Raw genomic sequence first — 20,550 nt, 5'->3', positions numbered from 1 at the left:
AGCTTTTGAAATTAATTTCTGTTATTTTATAGAAAAGAGAAATACAATCCTACAAACTGGAAGGGAGGAGTTCCTTACTCAAGTTCTACTGCTACTAATACCAGTATACAAAATAAAAGATTATACTGAAGATAGTGTATGGCATTAAGAGATTAATGTGATTATGGTGATTTACTAACATAAGACTACAAGTCCAAATACAATAGTACTGAGCATAAGCTTTGGGCATTCTGTGAGCAGAATATTCTTTGCGTGTTTTATAAATAACAAAAGATCTAAAGTGTTTAAGTATAGTATCATGTAATAAACACTACAGCTTCACTGAAAAAACAGATGTCAAAGTGAAAATGCAATCTGAAACACAAAGTTTAAGTAATCTCAGCTAATGTGCAGCAGTTTATTTTAATAAAGTATAAGACGTCATTTTAATCTGACTAAACGATGAGAATGTGGTTGCATCCTGATTCTCCAGGTCAAAAAAAAAAAAAAAAGAGTGATCATGAGTGATCAAGAGTGATCATTGATCACCAAGCCAGACATTTCCATTTCTGCCCTTTTCTTCATTCTAGACAAACCTGCTTGAGCAAAACCAGCAAGCTGCCCATTCAAAAGTTGGATCTTGCTTACAAGAAGGTTCTACATGGCCTCCAGTACTGTTCAGAGTACTACTGATCAGCAGGCTAAGGTAAGTTACACTCCTCTGTATCATACGTGCATAAAATATCAAATGAGATTTGAAATTGTTTTAATCAAACAGCAGCCTATCAGTGAGTGGTATGCTGATTAAAAAATGAAAAGATCAGCAAGAATATAGAACTGTGGTTCTGAACACAGAGGAAAAGTTACTATTTGCACATTATCCCTTTAAACAAGAAGTGCCATGCTAGAGCAACTTGAAGTTAAGCACTTTTGGTTAAAAGCAGAGGAAAAAAAGAAAAGAAGGACCACCAACTAAATTTCCTCCATATTTTCATACTGGCAAGACAGGACAGCAATTTAGTGAGACACCTGCTTTATGAAAATCTGTTTATATGGACATTTTTATCAGTAAACTATATTTTAAAAATCAGTGCATTATTTTAGGAAGGTTACATAAACACCTTTTAAAAGTGATATAATCAACACCGTTTGGAGATTGGGGAAGTAGAAAACAGTTAATAACGAGGTCTTCAAATCCAACAAAACCCTCATGGTCATGTATTCAAATTGTTCTCTGATATTATCTGATAAAAAAAAAAATGGACTAAGAGACTTTTGATGATTTCTCTTAGGCAGGCCTGATTTCAATGAATAAATAAGATCCACATCTTCAGATAAAAGGCTTCATATCCTATGACTGCTTTGGTAAAACACTCAAATTATCCACTCAATCTAGAAAATTTATCTATTCAGCTGCATTCCAGAACAGATTAAATATTTTTTAAATCTACTTATTACATAAAAGCATTTACGTTTTACTCCAAGTTACATACTGGTACAACAACCAACCACAATAGAATACAGAGATAACTATGAGATGTATAGTTTATTCAATTGTTATTACCGGCAGATTAATTGAACTATGAAGTCATTAAAAAAGCCAAAATCTTCACAGAGAGCCTTCATCAGTACACTGAGTTACTCCAAAAGGCAAACAAAAGCTACTTAGTAGTAACTAGAGTTACTAAGATTTACACAAAGAGTGTAGTATTGTATTTTACTAATATATTTTGACTGTCTTTTAATCTTGCTACATCTCAACTGTAGTATAACACTGTTCTATGGTGAAGAATGTTCAGACTCCTGAAATTCAGTTAACAAGGTAAGCTGGAAGTGTAAAACAAATTAAAACCATGACCCCTAGGAATTAACAAATTAACTTTTGTGATACTTACTGTTAACATAGGAGTTGTCAAGAGGCCCCAGGCAAAGAATTCTAGAAATATGACTACCACAGCATGGTATACACTTGGCCGACCAATACCTTGTTGCTAAAAAAAAAAAAAAAAAGAAAAAAATACAGAGTTTGTATACATCTGGTTCATTACATGTGCAAAATTATCTTGCAAACATATTTTGAGTATAACCAGCTTTCAGGATGACCTACTACCAAACCCTTGGGAACAACAGTAAGCTGAAGAAGGGTGGAGAAAAATTATTATGAAATGTCTACAGATGTCCAAGGAAGTTCAGAAAGTTTGCTCCGTCAAACTGTTGCTGACAAAAGAAAATTATTTTCCCATTCTGACATTGTCTTGAGCCACTCTCACTTCCAGTGTGCCTTTAGGACTCCTTCCTCCACATCAATATTCCCAACCCTTCCACAACAGTGCAACAAACTAACTCCTCCTATATCTACACGAGCAGCAAGCAAGCAAAGAAGTTTTACGAAGATTGCATCACTGTTAGACCTAAACTATGACAACATGCATAACCAGAAGAGCACCTGTTTTTGCACTCTAAACTGTAATAGTATCAGAGAAAGAACAGATAGCTCTTGTAGTCTATAAAACTACCTTTTGATGGCAAATGATCGATTAATTTCATGCTTTGGAGTGCCTGCAGACTAGACATCCAGGAGCTGGTTAATACGTAGCCCGGGCTGAACCATCATGAGCACCTGCCATGGCAGTTTAAACAGCAAACTGTGAAGACCCCAGGACTGGATCCCCACACAAGAGATCCAGAAGCTTTTTCTTTGGACAAACTGGACAGAACCCTTGGGTAAAGCAGAATTATCGAGAATTGTTCCTGTCTTTCATTTCTATGTCCCTTGTCATAATAAATGTTTCACTAAGTTTCTGGGTTCTAAAATTACTTCTTCCTTTTACCCTAACACTTGTCCTGTAATAGATTGTTTTTCAGTGCTTCTAGCCAGTCCAAAGCCACAAAACTCCCTTGGGACTGGTATTTCTTAGAACAGAGCAGTACAGCGCTCTCATCTAATACTAAAGTTACTAAAGAAATCCCTACTGCCAGGACAGGCTAATTGTTTGTATCCCTAATAATTTTTAAATCTATCAGATTTTATCAAGATCTGTAGTCACAAAGTAAAACAGATAGTATTCTTTCTACCTGGTAAGATTCAAAGTATATTTCTACACTACAGCATGTTTCACAGCTTGAAGTTTTGAAGTAAACCGTTGTCTTTCATCTATGATATGATCGTATTATTTCCTATTAGAAAGATTATCTTCAGGAAGCTTATAACTTTCAAGTATTATTAACATTTCTCTGTAGATTAACATGCAGTTTTCAATTTCTAAATTGCAAAGATTTAGTGGATTATGATGAAAAAAAAATCTCATGTAAGAAGTCTGTGAGTACTTCTATATAACTTAATCGGATAATGAATATGCTTAATATGGTTTTTTTGGTTTTTTTTTTTTTTTTGGCCAAGATGTGTATCAGTAAGACTAGGGCTTGTTTAGAACAGATCATACTGAAGTCTGAAGAACCCTTCCAACAGCAGTTTCCTCTGCAAAAGACAAGCACTTTTCTTCTAGAGTAGGTAAGGGACTCCCCAGCTGTTCCCTTGACTTTATTTTACTCCCTCTCACTGCTACAACACTAAAGATGACATTGCACCAAAAAGCTGTGGTTTGCATTCAGCAAACTGTTCCAATGCAACTGTTCCAATACTTTCAATAAAGGTTTTGTTTGTTTTGATTTTTTTACTAATGCTTAGAATGCTTTTATTACACACAATTTTGATCTGAGATTTACATGGTTGACCAAAAGATGTTTTACATACATATATAAAAAACATGCCTTTTTTTTCCCCTCAGAAATCTTTTAAAAACTTCTGTGAAAATGTATTTTTATTCTATTGATACTAAAGGAGTATTTCTTGGATATTAAAATAATCAGCAAATCATTTTTGGCAGTACCATGCAGCTTACAGTTAGTTGCACTGAACTACTAAAAAAAATTCCATAGCCTTTTGGATTCAAGGCATAGCCTGGAAAAGTAGAATTTAAATCCTGAAAGGAACACGCCCTGCCAAAATGAAGTCAAGTATTCTAAATCAGATACACTGTTACCAATTTGTGAGCCACACAGACTGTAATTTATGATTTTTAGTTTTCTTTACAAAACCTTGAATGTCTAGACTAATTCAAAAGCACTAGTGCAAATGACTGCAGCTAACTGCAATTGATCATGCAAACAGGAAAATTCACTGACAGTGTCAAATGGACCAATGCAGATACCAATTCTGAAGCCCATCTTTTCTGTAGGTCCTAAAAATTCTCATTAAAAAGCTTTTGGTTAAAAAGCACACATCAAGTTATTTACAATAGAAGAGTTTGATTGATAAGCCTGGACCATTGGAAAAAAAAAAAAAAAAAAACACCACAAACTCTTTACTGGTTTCAAAAACAAAGAGCTCCCTAAAATCACTTCATTCTTCAATTCAAGATGAAGCTACTGCTAAAGTAATAGGTGTGGTTGATTTCTGTACCAGCAAATATTTTGTTACAGGATGCAACTGCATGCAATTTACATAAAGAAAGAACTTGAGACATACACACACAAAAAGTGGTTATAAACTTGAAGTACAAACAGCTGTAGGATTCTTGAACTAGGGGATGCATAGATAACATACTGAATTCTTCACATATGAAAAGATTTAAATAGTTTCAGAAATAGTGCATGGTCTATCTACAAATTTTTTTTGTCACTACCACTACCAACTCCTCTCACCCCCTCTCTGCCAAATGTTAAAGCTCTAATGATAAAAATTAAGTGCCCCCAAGCAAGTTTTAAAATCTGTTATGAGATTATTTTCTCCCCACACAAATTTTCATATGACAGCCCAGTGTGTGGGCTGAAGAACTATGTATGAACACTATCATTGTTTTGAAATGCAGCTGCTGGTCAAGCTATTGCACTTGCATAATCAATAATGAGCAAAATATTACATAATCTCAAATGCTTTTAACTACAAAAGTTTGTTAAAGTTACATTCAAAGTCATTATAAAAATCAGGAGTGACAGACAAAACATCTACTGTTTCTGATTTTACACTTTGCTTTTTCTATAATTCTTTACCTTATAACAAATTTTGAAAAACATTTTATTTCTTCTTCGTCTACTAGTGGCAGAAGAATCCCAAACATTAATTTGAAGCCAAGAGGGAGAACTATTAGGAAACAATACCTTTTTTTTTAAAAAAAAAAAAAAAAAAGCAGACCACAGCTGTTGAACACAAATAAAGCCATGAGAAGCTATCAAGATCATAAATCCAGACGGTGAGGGTCTGGTCATGGAAAGTAGGGAAAAAATGCAATACAGCACCAGCAAGAATACTTTATCTTAGTCATTTTTAAGGATAGCTAGTACAGTTCACCCTAAAATAGTCCACCATATGAATTCTTATAGCCAGATCCAGATCTTCAAGAGCACAGGCAGAGTTTGTAGCATTTATTTATTCACACTATTTTTACATAAATATTTGTCTATTAATTCTAAACAGTAATTAAACAACGAACATTGCTTGAATGGCTGAAAAAGCACTTCAGCATGGAATCTCAAACATTGTTCACTATTTCACTTCTTGTATGTAATTTGTTTCAGAATAAAACCACTTCTAACTCCTCAAGTGCTCAAGTCTTCCACAGCTCTTTTTCAAGCTTTTCAAATTTGTACAACGATGACGGACACAATACCCTGCTATCTGGATTAAGAAAAAGTATAGGTCCAATGAATACAGCGTACTTTTTCCCCTCACAGGGGCAGTCAAGCATCAGAACCCATTGCCCACTGAGCCAGGCTTGACTTCTGCATTCTCAGTCATCAGATGGTTTCAATACACACCTGGAAGAGCCCTAGGCAACCTGTTCTGGCTTCACAGCAACTGCCATGAGGAAGAATTTGGCCTATAGACCTGAAGTCCTTTTCCTGACTGAATTTTCTTTTTACCTCTCAGGAAGAAAACAACCAAATTCAGGTTGAACTTATGAACTTACAATTAAAGGAACTTTCCTCCACTCTCCTCTCCCCCTTCTCCCAAAAACTCTTCACCACCAGACAGTAAGGTATCTCAGGAGACTATGTTAGTAGGTTGTTCTACACCCAGGAAGGAGACTTGGCAGCAGTATTCTCTGTCATTCCACAGTATTTAAACCAACATTCAAGTGCATTAGTATGAAGAGTTTTGTTATTTTTTTTTTTATCTATAGCAGCATTCTTCCCCTACAAAAATTAACTGCTACAAGTAAATTTTTAACACAACCACCCTCACTGAACTCTAAGATGTCAACTGTCATGTTTGCAAGATGCCAAAGAAGTGAACTAACAAAATCAGTAAGCCATTTTCAGAAACATGCTTTCCTGTTTGAATCATTCGAACCCTGACATTCATGCTAAAGTATAAAGCACACTCCCTTTCTACACTTACCTTCACTGCTATTTATTCCATTTCCCCAGGAACTTCATATGATCTTTAAGGTCCTTTCCAATCCAAACCATTCTATGACTCTCTTCCCCAGGGTGAAAAGACCTACCTCCTTCAGTCTCACATCATGGGGCAGGCTCTCCAGCCCTTTGATCGTCTCCATGGCCCTCCTTTGAACCCTCTCCAGTTGGCCTTTTTGAATTATGGGGACCAGAACTGGACACAGTGCTCCAAGTGCGACCTGACAAGTGCTGAGCAGACTGGGATGGTCTCCATTTGCAGCATCCCCTGCAGATGCAGCGCAGGATTGAATTTGCCTTCATTGCTGCAGCGTCCCACCGCCGGCTCTTGTTCAGCTGGTTGTCCGCCAGGACCCCGGGTCCCTTTTGGCAAGGCTGCTCCCCAGCCACACAGACCTCATAGATCTGTACTGGGCACTTTGGTGGTGGTGTCCCAGGTGCAGGGCCTTGCGCTTGTCTCTGTTAAACATCATACAGTTCTTGCTCGCCCACACTTCCAGCCTGTCCAGAGCCCATAAATGACTCTTCCTTATGAGGTATGCAACTCACCACACAGTTTGTGAGGGTGCTTTTGATCCCATCATCCAGAGGATTTATGAAGACATTGAACAGCATGTGGCCCAATACTGATCCCTAAGGAACAGTGACAGGCTACCAGCATGAGTAAAAACTATTGACCACCACAGTGTGAATGCAGCCTGTTAAGACAATGTCATACTCATCTTGCAGGCCACCACATCCAGCCTGTACCTTGCCAGCTTATCTAGTAGAAGGCTGTAAGAAATATTATGTCACCACTCCGTCCCACTAAAACATGGATGCTCTTTCCTCTGTACATTTTACCTAGGTAGCTCTCTAGGCACATTAGATGTTTACCTTGCTCTCCTCATCTTCCTAGTGTTTATCGTCTAGCGATCAGACAGAATTATTTAGGAACCATCTTAGTTCCAACCTGTTCGCTACAAAAGCCCCTTTCATTAGAACTTGCAAAAATTCACTTAAGTTCAGAAAAAACACCCTGAAGACCTTAGCTGCCCCTGTCACTGAAGCAATCACCAAGTGACTATGTGCACACATACCCGTCTATGATATGTAAAGTGTACAACAGTGCACAATATACCAGAGAAAGCACTTTTCAATCCAGTACAGCCTTTGGCATTTTAGATATGCCATGTGAGGTGGAATACAAATCACAACTAATTTGGCTTATACCTTGCCCAAACTTGTATTTCAATTGCAAACTAAGAGAAATACCTTAAGCAGATCTGTTCTGGACAGCAAGATCATGATTTAGTCTCTCAGACAAAAGCTAGAAACAATCATATTCCACAGCTTTAGAGCATCAGAAACACAACTCTGTCAAAATAAAAGAACTCATTCAGATTTTGTAAAGGGAAATCATGCCTTGACTTTCAGGAGTTCTCAGAAGCAGTATGTATGGATAAGGACATTTATATTAACAAGCCTTCTGAAAGTTTAAGTAAACACTGAAAGGCCCTCACCAAAAGCTCTCAAAATAAAAAGAATGTCAAGCAAATTCTTAGTAAGAATGTTAAGAAGGTAAAAATTTTAAAATTAAATAGAAAAAGAAAAACAGTTTCCACAGTAAAAAGAAGTTACCAGTAGAGTCCCAGCACTGTCCCATGACCTATGTAGTTCAACATATTCATAAGTGAGCTGTAAAAAGGGTGAAAGCAAAGTGACAAAGTTTACTGATAACACAATGCAATTCAGGTTAAAAAAGCTAGATGTCAATTGTGAAGAGTAGAAATTGATGTAGTCAGGAAAACAAATTAAATGGCAGATTAATTTATCTACCACAAACATGAAAAAAAATGTAATTCCACATCCAGAATGACTACTTAGGAATGTGATCCTGGATACGACAGTTCCATGAAAGGCACCAATTTAGTGTTCAGCCGTGGTTTAAAAAAATGTATTCAAAGACACACTGTTAGGAAAAAGATTATCATCATACTACTACATAAGCATGTGATGTGCATGCCTGATTGTTCTTACTAACTAACCCTCTGCTTCTGGTGTTTTAACCATTTTTATTATATCTATGTGAAGATCATTCTCCTTATCCCATGACTGCTTGTTTTGTTCAGAAGCTTTATGCAATAGATATTGTTGAACAGTGCACAGGTGGAAGAGGCCCACAGTAGGCAAAGAGAATACTGCAGTATGTTTTGCCAAATTGCAGCTGAAACATCTGATGAAAGGTACAGCTGGAATTTATTAAACTGAGAGTGACACAAAGGGTGTGAAGAGAAAACAATCATCACTGCCTTCAGTGACAATTGATACCTTAAAAAATACAAGAAATTATGTAAAGCAGGACCCAAGACATCGGGTTTAAATTGTGTGGAACTTCACACAATTTACTGTCAGAGTGTAAAATCCCTTACCACACTATTTTCCCTGCTGGGAAAACATTTTTGTTTAAGTTTAGTCGGGAAAAACTAATGAAACAGGAGTCTTCTGAGGAGCGTAAAGCATGAAAACACCATTTCTGGTTCAGCGTTTGAGCCTTACGACATTGAAAGCAGAAAGAGCATCCAAGAGAAGGACTGTCATATGCCCTGCCCCGTTTTAAAAGCTAGGCTTTAGACAGCAATGCATTGTCATAATTTAATATTTCTCATAGAATTAATACATAGATAGGATTTTACAAAATACCAAACCACAAGCTGATTTTTCTATCGTTGAGAAATTTTCTTCCTAAAGTGAAGAAAGATGTAAGACACAGAAATTTCTCTTAAAAGCACATATTGTCAGTTAGTTAATTCACATGCTTCCCTATTGAATAGACAGTTACCCAAGCTCACTACCCATTGGTTAAGTCTGGATCCTCAATAATAAAATACCAAGTCTCATGTATACAATTACCATCATTCTGTTTCTATTCTAGAGTAATAGAAACTCTAAACCAGAGTTTGGTAAGCATGCTTATTCTTACAGGCTAGCAAACTTTCCTCCAGACACAAAACCTTCCAAATTGCCAGAGCCTAGAGCCTTAATAATGGCAAACTCAGAACAGCAAAGTGACCTCTGAGCAGGAATATAAGCAAGAATGATTTGTTTTTGTTAAGACAGCAGCTAGTCATGCCTGATAATGGTTCAGAATCACTGTTACTTTAATTTGATGTGAAAATTTAGCATTAATAACCTTGCTTGAGAAAGCAACGCAGTGTAACTTTAATTATTCATTTTTAAACAATTTCTTCTGTGGGATAAGAAGTGTTCCATAAAGGACTAGATATCCAAACTGCCAATTTGAGTATTAGGTCTACTACAAGCAAGAAATTTAAGAAACCAGCTTAGTGGACTGGGAGCTGTTTTGGTGAAGTCTCAGAACATTTCATGCTGCATCGGTTTCATTACACTGCACTTTTTACAAAATAGTAGAAAGAAAAATGCTATCACTAAGGCTAAAAACCTGTAACTCTTTGGGTATATACCAGCCCATATATCTGAGACATCCCATCCTGAAACTCCTTCCGTAATATCACTTTATTTAGACAGCATCGTACTGTATTTTGCTAAAACGCTTCCTTAGTGGGACATTATTTTAATGACAACAGGTTATATAAAAATGAAATACTAATTCTCATACTATTCATACAGAAATGTATGAGATGGAGAATATCACTGTCCACAATGCAGATAGAACAAGATAGCTTAACCAGTAACAAAATGTTCTCAGCATCATTTACTTCAACTTCTGAATCCCACTAAAATCGAGGTAGTGCAGCCAGCGGAAAATGATTTAATTCCAATGGAATTTACTCAAACATACTATTGTTCTTATTATTTAAAGCCAGTAACTCGATTCGAAATAAGTCATTTGCTCAGTATTTAGATTTTAGTTCTTCATCTGAAGAAAGCCAGTGCTTTCAACAGTGAGAAGTTGGCTACAGATAACAGAAAAAAAACAGAATCTTGTTATTCTGCCTGGAGGGGTAGAGCTTGGGCCTTGTGCCACCCAATGGACTTGCTCATATTTTTCAAGTCTGTTGCATCAAATTGGTAGGACAAAAGAATCAGAATGGAAATTAAAATAAAAACATCCTTCACAGACCAAAGCAGCAACTCAAAGTTTCATTTCTGTAATTACTTATCAGCAAGCCGAAAGACAAGCTTTCACTTTCAAATGCCAGAGCTGCACTCCAACTGGTATCAAAGATATCTCTGCAGTTACATCTAAAACCATGACTTGGACCCTCATATACAAGTCTGAATAAGCCCTTTCACTAACGTGTCGGCAGAATTCATATTCTAGCAATATGACAGCCACATGAGAATCACTGGGAGGTGCAGGAAGCACAGTAACAAAAGGAAACAGACTATTTGTCAGAAACTGCAAAGCAGACTCTACACTGATACAAGTATAATTGTGTTACTGCTATTCAGAAGTACAGAAGATAAAGCTAGAGCCCCACTTCTTCCTGTCTGGTAGGAGATGCATTGCAGGAACACAAATTCCCTTAAAGGTACTACGGGGCAAGGGGAAGTCAAGCTATCAAAACCTATGATCATTTTATAAGTTAAGAATTAAGAAGCTAAATTTGCAAACTGAAAAAAAAAAAAAAGTATATTTTGGTACTCAGAGGTATTTTAATCCTCTAGCTTTAACAAACATTCAATCCCTTAATATGGAATACAGGGTAGCACCTTTGTCAGCTACAGATCTACTTCCCATTTGTTTTACTCCCGTTCAGATTTGGAGTAAGAAAACAAAGCTTTTTTTTTTTTTTTTTTTTCATTTTTCTATCTCTACCTTCCATACCTTTATCTTCTGTTCAAAGTTAAGTAAATTCATTTTTTTTTCTTCTATTTACTGACATAATCCTTTGTTTCCTTTCACTACATCATCCATGCTGATAAAACCTAAACCGAAAGCAGTACTCAAAGACTACATTTTTTAACTAAGAATCTAATAGCCCTCTGCAAGCATTTTGCTCCCATTGCAGCTTTAGGCTGGGTTATTGAATCATATACACATCTAGACTCCTGAATAGAAAACCAGAACAGCAAATATATCATGCAAGACACCAGTTGCACTTCTTGAATGACACCAAACTGTCATTTGGAAAATGTAACTATTTCCAAAAGTGACACCAAAAACTCAAATACAGAAGTGATCTGTTACAAGAAATGTGAAACAGTCACTTTGGAATTAACTTACATAAAACAACTTATTTACGTGACTAGTGAACTCCATTTAATAGGAATATTTTGTTTAACATCCTCACTGGGTTTAATTAAACATTAAAAGTACTTCCACATCTTCATCAGATAACCTTGATGAGTAAGAGACAAAGAATATATTGATATAAAACAGGTGACTTCAGGAATTAAAAAAAATCTCCAGCCAAGGTACCACATCAATACTATAACATTAATGGTCAGCTAAAGATATTACAAATTACAGCTAAAGATATTACAAATATTACTGCATGAAAAGAGGTGTGACCAGCAGGTCGAGGGAGGTGATTGTTCCCCTCTGCTCTGCACTTGTGAGGTCCCACTTGGATTACGGCATCCAGGTCTGGGGCCCCCAGCAAAAGAAAGACGTGGAACTGTTAGAAAGAGTCCAGATGAGGGCTACAAAGATGATGAGAGGTCTATCCAGAAAGGCTGAGAGAGCTGGGCATGTTCAGCCTGGAGAAGAGAAGTCTCTGGGGATGCCTCATTGCAACCTTTCAGTACTTAAAGAGGTCTTATGAAAAAAAAGATGAAGGACTCTTTACTCAGGTAGATAATAACAGGACAAGGGGGAATGGTCTTAAACTAAAAAAGGATAGATTTGGATTAGATATTAGTAGGAAATTCTTCACTCAGAGGGTGGTGAGGCACTGGCACAGGCTGCCCAGAGAAGCTGTGGATGCCCCATCCCCGGAAGCGTTTCAGGCCAGGCTGGATGGGGCTTTGGGCAACCTGGTCTAGTGGGTGGCATCCCTGCCCATGGCAGAGGGTTTGGAGCTAGATGATCTTTAAGGTCCCTTCCAACCTGAGCCATTCTATGTTTCTGTGATTTTATCAAATGCATGCACTTCGCATTAACATAAAACAGAAAGCTACCCTCTCTCCGTTGCTAGAGATTCTTATTTGTGGGGGAGAGGAGGGCAGGACATGTGACACATGTAGCAGACACTGGCTCCCCAACATGAACTTAATATTGTATATAAACTCTAGGCATCAACAATGCTTTCAGATAATATTTTATGAGTAAACAAATATTAAATACACTACTCAGGAACAAATGAACATGGATTTAGTCTCAAAACACTAATAACAAGCAAGCCAGGCTGCAAATGAAATTTCAGTGATTCCAACTTATCAAAACAGATCTATCACAGGTCTTTGCCTAGTTTTGTATTTCAAAAACAACACCACGTCCACCTGTTTTCTTACTGTCTGCATCCCCCCAGGCTCCCCTACTCCCATCCTCTGCTACAGGCACACAGTCAACAGCAGAGAAGGGGTTAGATCTGCTGGCCTTGGAGCACCCTGCCTGAAAAAGAGTCACCTCTCCCCACTTGTTGCAGAATGCTCTGGAGGTGTCACCTGCAATCTGCTTTTAAGGCACGTTAAGGCTTGCATGTGCGGTGAGGATCAAGCCGCCTGAAAGACGTTTTTGCGCGAGGGCACCTCAACGCAATGGGAGGAGACAGTGCAAGAAGAGCCCGAAGTTGCTAAAACCGCAGAACTCCGGTTTCGGCCGGCCAGCACGCTCCTGACACCAGCACCTCCTCCAGCTCCAAACCACAGCTCTCCGACACGCCAACTTTCCGTACCCGCACCACCACCTGCCCGCTGGGTGCAGGAGCCGCAGGACGGGCAGGGACCTCCGGGAGGCCCTGCCTGACGCCCGACCCCGCCGCGCCGCGCCCCCAGCCCCGCAGAGCGGCCGGGGCCGAGCCCCCGGGGGGGCAGGGGGCCGCCCGCTGCCACCGCCCCCCGCCGGCCTCCCCTCGGCCGCCGCGGCCCCGCACTCACCGCGCCGCAGCCGCCCGCCTTCAGGCCGGCCCGCGTCAGCAGCATGGCGCAGACGCCGCCTTCCCTCACCGCCGCCACTGCCTCCTCCTCCGGCTCCCCGTCCTCTCCGGCCGGGGCTGGCGGCGGCTCGGGGCTCATCTCGCTCGCACCATCCTCCGGGAGGGGCCGGGCCGGGCCGGGCCGGGACAGGACGGCGGATGGGGGGGGGGGGTGGAGGGCGCCCCCCCGGCCGCCTCCTCCGCGCCGCCTGGGCGGGGCGCTGCCGCGGGCCTCGCGTGACGCCGGGTCCCGGGGCTGGCCGGCCCAACCGCCCGGGCGGGGCTGCAAGGGTGGTGGGACCGGTAACGGAGGCGGGGAGGCTCGGAGTGATGGCTCGACCACCTCGCTGGGCAGCCTGTTCCGAAAGCGGGTGGCGTCCAGGCTGCTTCCTTGTTTAGTCTGGAGAAGAGGAGGCTCAGGGGAGACCTTATTGCTCTCTACAACTGCCTGAAAGGAAGGTGTGGGGAGCTGGGGGTCGGTCTCTCCTCAGAGATAACCAGTGATAGGACTAGAGGGGATGGCCTCAAGTTGCGCCAGGGTAGGTTTATGTTGGAAATTTGGAGACATTTCTTCTCAGAAAGAGCAGTCAGGCACTGGAATGGATTGCCCAGGGAGGTGGTGGAGTCACCGTCCCTGGGGGTGTTCAAAGAAAGGTTGGACGTGGTGCTTAGGGACATGGTTTAGTGGGTGACATTGTAGTAGAGTGATGGTTGGACCAGGTGATCTTGAAGGTCTTTTCCAACCTTAATAATTCTATGATTCTTGCGCTGTGTTGGACTCCAAGCAGTGTCATCGGCACACCACTTTTTCATGAGGAATTGAGCTTCCTCTCATTTAGGTATCATGTGGCCAGCTGATCAAGAATTATTTTGACTCATCTTACCTCATAGCTCACAATGTATGCACAAATGGAGATTTTGAGATAATGTAGTACTGGAAGTAAAGTTTGTTACTAGAAGTAGGCCATCAAAAATCAGCGCAGGAAGTGAATTGTCAGTCCAGGATGAAGTGTTGTCCTGGGAGTTCAAAAAGACTGGGAGACTTTCATCCTGCATTCCTTGCACCTCCATATACTGCTGTAGCCAAGTCATTATTTTCCGAAGTACTTCAGGTGTTCACAGCTGAATACGAAGGATTTTTTTTCCAAGACTACAACTGTTCTGTTTGCTGGAATAGTAAATGTTGATTTAAAAGGACATTTGTGTTTGTTATATATCTCTCTTTTCTCAGTTTTTATAAAGCAACGTATTTGCTAAATATAGCACATTTCAAAATTTGCCTTCAGTGTGTTGCACAATTCAACAAGCATTCTCTTTCAACACAGTAGCATGTGTTGACTTGAAAACATTCCTCAGTTTTTATGTGACCTTTCTTGAAGCTTTGTTTTGTTTAAATATCAGCATTTTAATAACACTGGATACCCTGAACAAAGTACCTATGCAAAATTATTTCTTTTTATTGTATAGCAATTAGTAAGTCAACACATATTCTTCAAAATGACTTTTCCCTGTGTAGGTTTTCATGCTTTCTTTCCACTTTCTTATGTTGTTAGCTGAGAAGCTCTTATAAAACCTTTCATTTCTTCAAGAGTGGTCACCACTACAAAATATACATAAGTTGTGAGGTTTTTTTGCTGCTTTGAAAACCTGACAATTTTTGTATTTGGCATGAAAACTAAGGGGCTTCATCCCTTACAGATTTTTTTTTTTTTTTAATTAACAGACTCCAAAATACTCAGAATTTTTTGAATTCAAAGCTATGAATTTATAAGCTTAGTATATCAGCTTTTGTAAATTGATCATAGGTTTCTGTCTACCTAATCAGATTCATGTGAAAAGTATTGCTTGAAGTTACCATTACATTTGTATTTTGAAAGTTTTTAAAATACATTTCATTTAGGTGGCTTAATCCAGTTCAGATACAAATCAGAAGAACATCTTCCATCAACTTTTATGACTCAATAAAGGCATCTATTTGTGATTTTGCCATGATGGTCCAATTTCATTCTGGTCCAATACAGAATTTGATGTTGAAAGGGCTTTGTTCACATCTTGAGCTATATATATTTATTAAGAATTGGTTAAACAAGTAATTGGATACAAAAAGAAGGAATAAATTGTTTATTAAGAGAGATAATTAGTATAGTCCCCATTGACTATGTGCTGTATGATGTTTAGAATATTCTTAAGCAATATTTTTAAATTATGTGGAAGAAACAATAACAAAGATATAAAGTTTATTACAGAATCCAATTCAGCATGATCAAAACCGTAAAGAGTTGTAAAAGAATATCATAAGCTTGAGTGAATGGTAAAATGTCAACTGAAAGTAACCTGATGAATGGAGTTCAGTTATCTAGGGGAAAAGAATTCTAATTAGTTATTGGGTTTATAAATCTCTGAATTAGCTATTTCTTCTTAGGAAAGGCACTAGAAACCTTGTAGATAGTTTTCTGAAAGCTCAGAATGGGTCCCCCAAAAAAAAAAAAAAAAGGTTTTGATATTAGGAAATAACTATATGAGAAAAAGTGGAGAATATTACACCAACATATCATGAATCCATTACATCTTTATGCTGTTCTCGTCCCAATCTCAAAAAGAAATTTTTAAAATTTTTTTTTTCTAGGTACACTGTGGCAATAAGGATGATCAGAGTCATGGAAAGGCTTCAGTATTTGGGAGATAATTGAGGGAAGAGATTAATAGGATAGCAATTATAAAATCCTGACTGGTATGTAGAAAGTAACTGTTAGTATTACTAGATATTTTTGTATAACAAAGGCAGATGAGCGACTAAGTGGAATGATCAGGTAACAAGTTTAAAACAAACAGAAGCAAGTATTTTCCAGGTAAAATGCCCCATTCCCAAAAGTGTTGAAGGCCAGGCTGGGTGGGGCTTTGAGCAACCTGCTCTAGTGGGAGGTGTCCCAGCCCATGGCAGGGATGGTTGGAACTTTCAGCTCCCTTCCAACCCAAACCATTCTAATATTCTATGATTCTAAATTGTCATTAGATTGTGGAACACATTTCTAAATAATATTTTGGTTCAAAAGTGTAGGTGGTCTAAAAGACAATTACAATATTGTGTTGAAGACACCTCCATTAAGGGCTTTTAAGCATTAGAAATTTCCTAAGCTGCTGACTGCAAGAAGGTAGGCAAATCTGTTAGAGGAAATATCAGTCGTCTTTTGCTCACTTTTTCTACTCTTTCATTCTGTAAACATAAACTAATGTCTCAGAACCAGGATAGGAGGAAATTTAGTGTAGCTTTGCAAATTTGTTCTTGTATTTTAAGGTATGAATCTTCGCAGTGTTACACACTCAGTCTTTGAAACAGAAGCCACAGTAGCACCATCTAAATAAATTTGCAAGTATTCAGTAGCAGGTCTGGCAGAGGTATGATTGCCCTATTTGTGTCACTGGGTGCATACTGGAGATAATTGATGATAATTTGTATGACAATGCTGGTAACCATTGCCACTGATCAAATAAATATAAGAGATTTTACAATCATTTGAGCGTTACTCAGAAACTGACATTCGTGGCTGGGCCCAGTGAGGCTAAGCTTGAGAATATATTTTCTGTAAACTAAGAGAGCGCTCTGCACAGCTGTCTTGGCATGATGCTGATGTAAATGCTCAGTGAGTCGTCAACAAAAACAACGTAAAAACTCATCAGTGAAACAGTGGTGTGTGCAAGAATTGGGCCAGGTTTTTCTGCAGAGTAGACTCTTAGCATAGTTTCTGCATTCATCATGAGCTGTTTTACTGTGTATTACAGACCTGCAGCACCCTCCAGCCTCTGCTTGCTCCATACATCGCAGTTCCTAGTGAGAAGTGTCTTGAATTGGCAAGCCAACTTTCGTTTTCAGTTTCTTCATGTTATTAAAGGAAAGAGGAACCAAGCCAGTGGAATGTGCTTAAAGTGCAGTTCAGTTGTATACAGAGCCAAAATTCATTACTGGACTACTCAAATTCATTATAATCTAATCCCCAACATTCACTACAGTAAGATTACTTTATTTTGCACTCTTGGATCTCCTTATAATTTATTAATGTCTTATGACCACAGACAGCTTGGAGGGAAATCCATGCAGTCTGAGAACTCTAGGGACCATTGACCAGCACTATGTCTGCATTGTACTTTTCTACTTAAAGCCACTCCTCATAAATTGGATGCTTATATTTTTTAGTGTTACTCTAAACTTTTTCAAACCTTATTCAGATAAAGCAGTAGATAGTATGCCTGCATTCATCAGCCCTTTCTTACTGATAAAGTAATCATAAGGGTAGCAAAGATAGAATACTTTAAGCAGAAATGTGCTGTAGGCAAAACCTGGAAATCAACAGCTTTTATTTGTTGGTCTTTACACTGTTCTCAAAATCAGACTAAGAAAGAGATAAAACCCTAACAGCTGTTAAAAAGGAATCCCACTAGATGGGGATATAGTTTCAAATGAAAAGCATTTTGTCCTGAGGACATTTTTTTTTTACATGTTATTTTAACTTACATAATTCTGTGCAGTTAGAATAAGTCCTCTTTAGAATTTTTTGAGCATTCTTACTTATTTCATACCCTTTCTGCACCAGCTATTATGGGTTTATTTGAGTAAATTATTGGTGTGTTTGGGACACTGTTGTCCCCATTCATAGATTTCAGTGGCTGAATGTCGGTTACATTTTTGCTTAGCATGATTTTTCTTTTCCACGTGTAGCATTGCTGTAATACTGTTTTATACGCTACCCACATAGAATTTACAGAAAATAATATCTGGCACAAATCAACTTCATTTGTAATTAGTGGCGTAGGTGGTGTCATAATCTAGAAATAGTTTGGAAGAGAGGTTTATTTATTTATTCATTTTTATAAGGGAGGACTGCGTAGACAGGGGTGCCCTATAGCTGATTGCAAAGGCTTCTGAAGGCAAATACAGAAAAATAATATTGAATGTGAATAATAACTGCATTCTTAGGTCCTTGTTTTTTTATAGTTTTAAAAGATGGTTCTCAGAACAGATTGAGTCAAACGTAGTAATACTGAAAGGAAGAATGCATATCCACAAATTCAGAGAAGACAAACTGAGGTCATTAAGCAAAGTTAATTTTTGACATTGCCTAGTTTGTGATTATTTTAAATTCCATACTAATGTTATGGTACTGTATTTGATGTTTTTATACTTGCAGAGTTTCATTCCTACATCAATTTAATTATTATAATGATGCCTATAACTGAATGCCTATATAGTAATGCCTACCCATTAAGACTGATAATAGAAGTCTCAAGGGTCTTCCGTACTCTAATGAAGTTAATTGAATGTACTGCTAAACCATTTGTATTTGATTTTTAATACAAATGATACCACATGACATTTAGCTTTTAAAATCACTGGGGAAAAAAAAAAATAAAATTGTATGGACAAGAAAGGGAACACAGGGAAATTAAAAGCAATCTAGTGATAATACCAAATGTAGTGAGTTCCAGTAAGAGGTACTAGAAAATTAATCAACTTTTTAAAAATTACCTAAAATGTATCAAAACCTAGTTTTTGAAACATCCTTTAACATCTCCCTTCCCCACCTGCAGTATGAGAATAATTCAGATTCTAAGAATGGAATCTTTGACAATAGAACCAGTAGCTGGTCACTACACTATGAATGAAAACAACAGATACAGCAAGTGAGTAGAATTTGGGATAAAGGAAAAGAGAATAATAACATAGGGGTTATTTTTGACCTCACTTCCAACTCGCTGATTCCTGATATTTAAGCTGTTTTTTTGTTTGTTTTTTGTTTTTCCCTCAACAGAAGATTTTTGTGGCTTGGAAGCTGTCAGAAATCCTGTCCTTTAGTACCTGAAACAATAATAGTCATAACAATCAGTTGGTGTTTGTTTTGTCCTAAATTCTTTTGATAAAATTATTCAGTTCATTAATGCATTTCCAAATATTCTTGCTAAACTTTTTACAATATTTTTCTTCCATGTAGTTGAAACATTAGCAAGTGGACATGGGACTAAAAAGAGGTTGTTGGAGACCATCTGAACGCCATATATGTTATATTAATTTACCTATTACTTGTCAGGTGTCTTCCAATTGCATTTCTGATTGTATATAATATATGCAATGTATATATAATGTATAACTATATGTATATAATGTATATATGTATATAATTATATATATGTATATATATTGTATCTACATATTTACATATACATATATGTACTTATCTATTATATTATGTATATATGTATATACTTATATGTATATAATGTATATATGTATATAATGTATGCAATGTATATATAATCCAGCTTTGATGAGATTTTTGTGTTGCTACACTTGTTTGACCTGCAAATAATAAATTCAGCTTTTGCTTATACTTAATAGTTTTATTTCTTCTCTGTTTAAACATTAGTTAAAAATCATCTGGCCCTCAAATACTTTAATAAGTTGAGATTTTGAACACTTATAGTTTTTTTTTTTTTTTATTGCACAACTAAGGTGTGTAACATCACGGCTTGATCAGACTGTGATTTTGGTTTTGTTTCCAAAAATGTTCATACTTTTAACAGTACTCAGCAGTACATACATAGTGAAATAATGTATATGCATGCACCTATAATAGTCTTGAGTATATAAACAGTTTGCAGAGTGGTTTGGGGCCCTTATGGTTTAAGAATCCAGTAAGTGCATATTATTTTACTTTATTGGTTGTAACAGAATAGCTTTACTAGCCTTGAAAATTCTAGAGTTTTTTTTATCTGTTTTTATATCCGTTTTTCTTAAAATAAATAGAGTACCTGGGAGATGCTTAGGATAAGTGAAGATCAGTACATTTTAGTAATAAAAATATCCAGGAATACCTTTCTCAGTAGGAATTTTCACCATTCTTTTTAGCCTAGCCATTTTGAGTGTATAGGTTTTATTGGTTTAAAATTATTCTATTGACTATAGTACAAATAAAAAGCTAATGACTGATCAAAAATTTACTATCTGAAGTTTTATTCCTTGAATAAAGAATTTATGCACATGCTTAGATGAGGTCTCTGGATAGTCCAACTGTATTCACTTTAACTAGGCTTATGCCTAAATCCTTTGTTGTATGAGTAC

The 20,550-nt window shown here is 37.7% G+C and overlaps 1 protein-coding gene across 1 annotated transcript in view; it reads right to left on the bottom strand.

The window, feature by feature from the left end:
• Positions 1-13,917, bottom strand: part of MFSD14B (major facilitator superfamily domain containing 14B) — a 30,862-nt gene extending 16,945 nt beyond the window's left edge. The window contains exons 1-2 of the mRNA XM_066988120.1: positions 13,402-13,917; positions 1,875-1,970 (exon numbers count right to left, since the gene is read on the bottom strand). Coding sequence (XP_066844221.1) covers positions 1,875-1,970; positions 13,402-13,539 — 234 coding nt within the window. The 5' untranslated portion in view covers positions 13,540-13,917. The remainder of the gene's footprint in view (positions 1-1,874; positions 1,971-13,401) is intronic.
• Positions 13,918-20,550: the final 6,633 nt, after the last annotated feature.

The sequence above is a fragment of the Anser cygnoides genome, chromosome Z (genome assembly GCF_040182565.1).
Source record: "Anser cygnoides isolate HZ-2024a breed goose chromosome Z, Taihu_goose_T2T_genome, whole genome shotgun sequence".
Lineage (NCBI taxonomy): Eukaryota > Metazoa > Chordata > Aves > Anseriformes > Anatidae > Anser > Anser cygnoides.
Note: the sequence above shows the minus strand (reverse complement) of the source record. Positions and strands in the feature narration are given on the sequence as shown.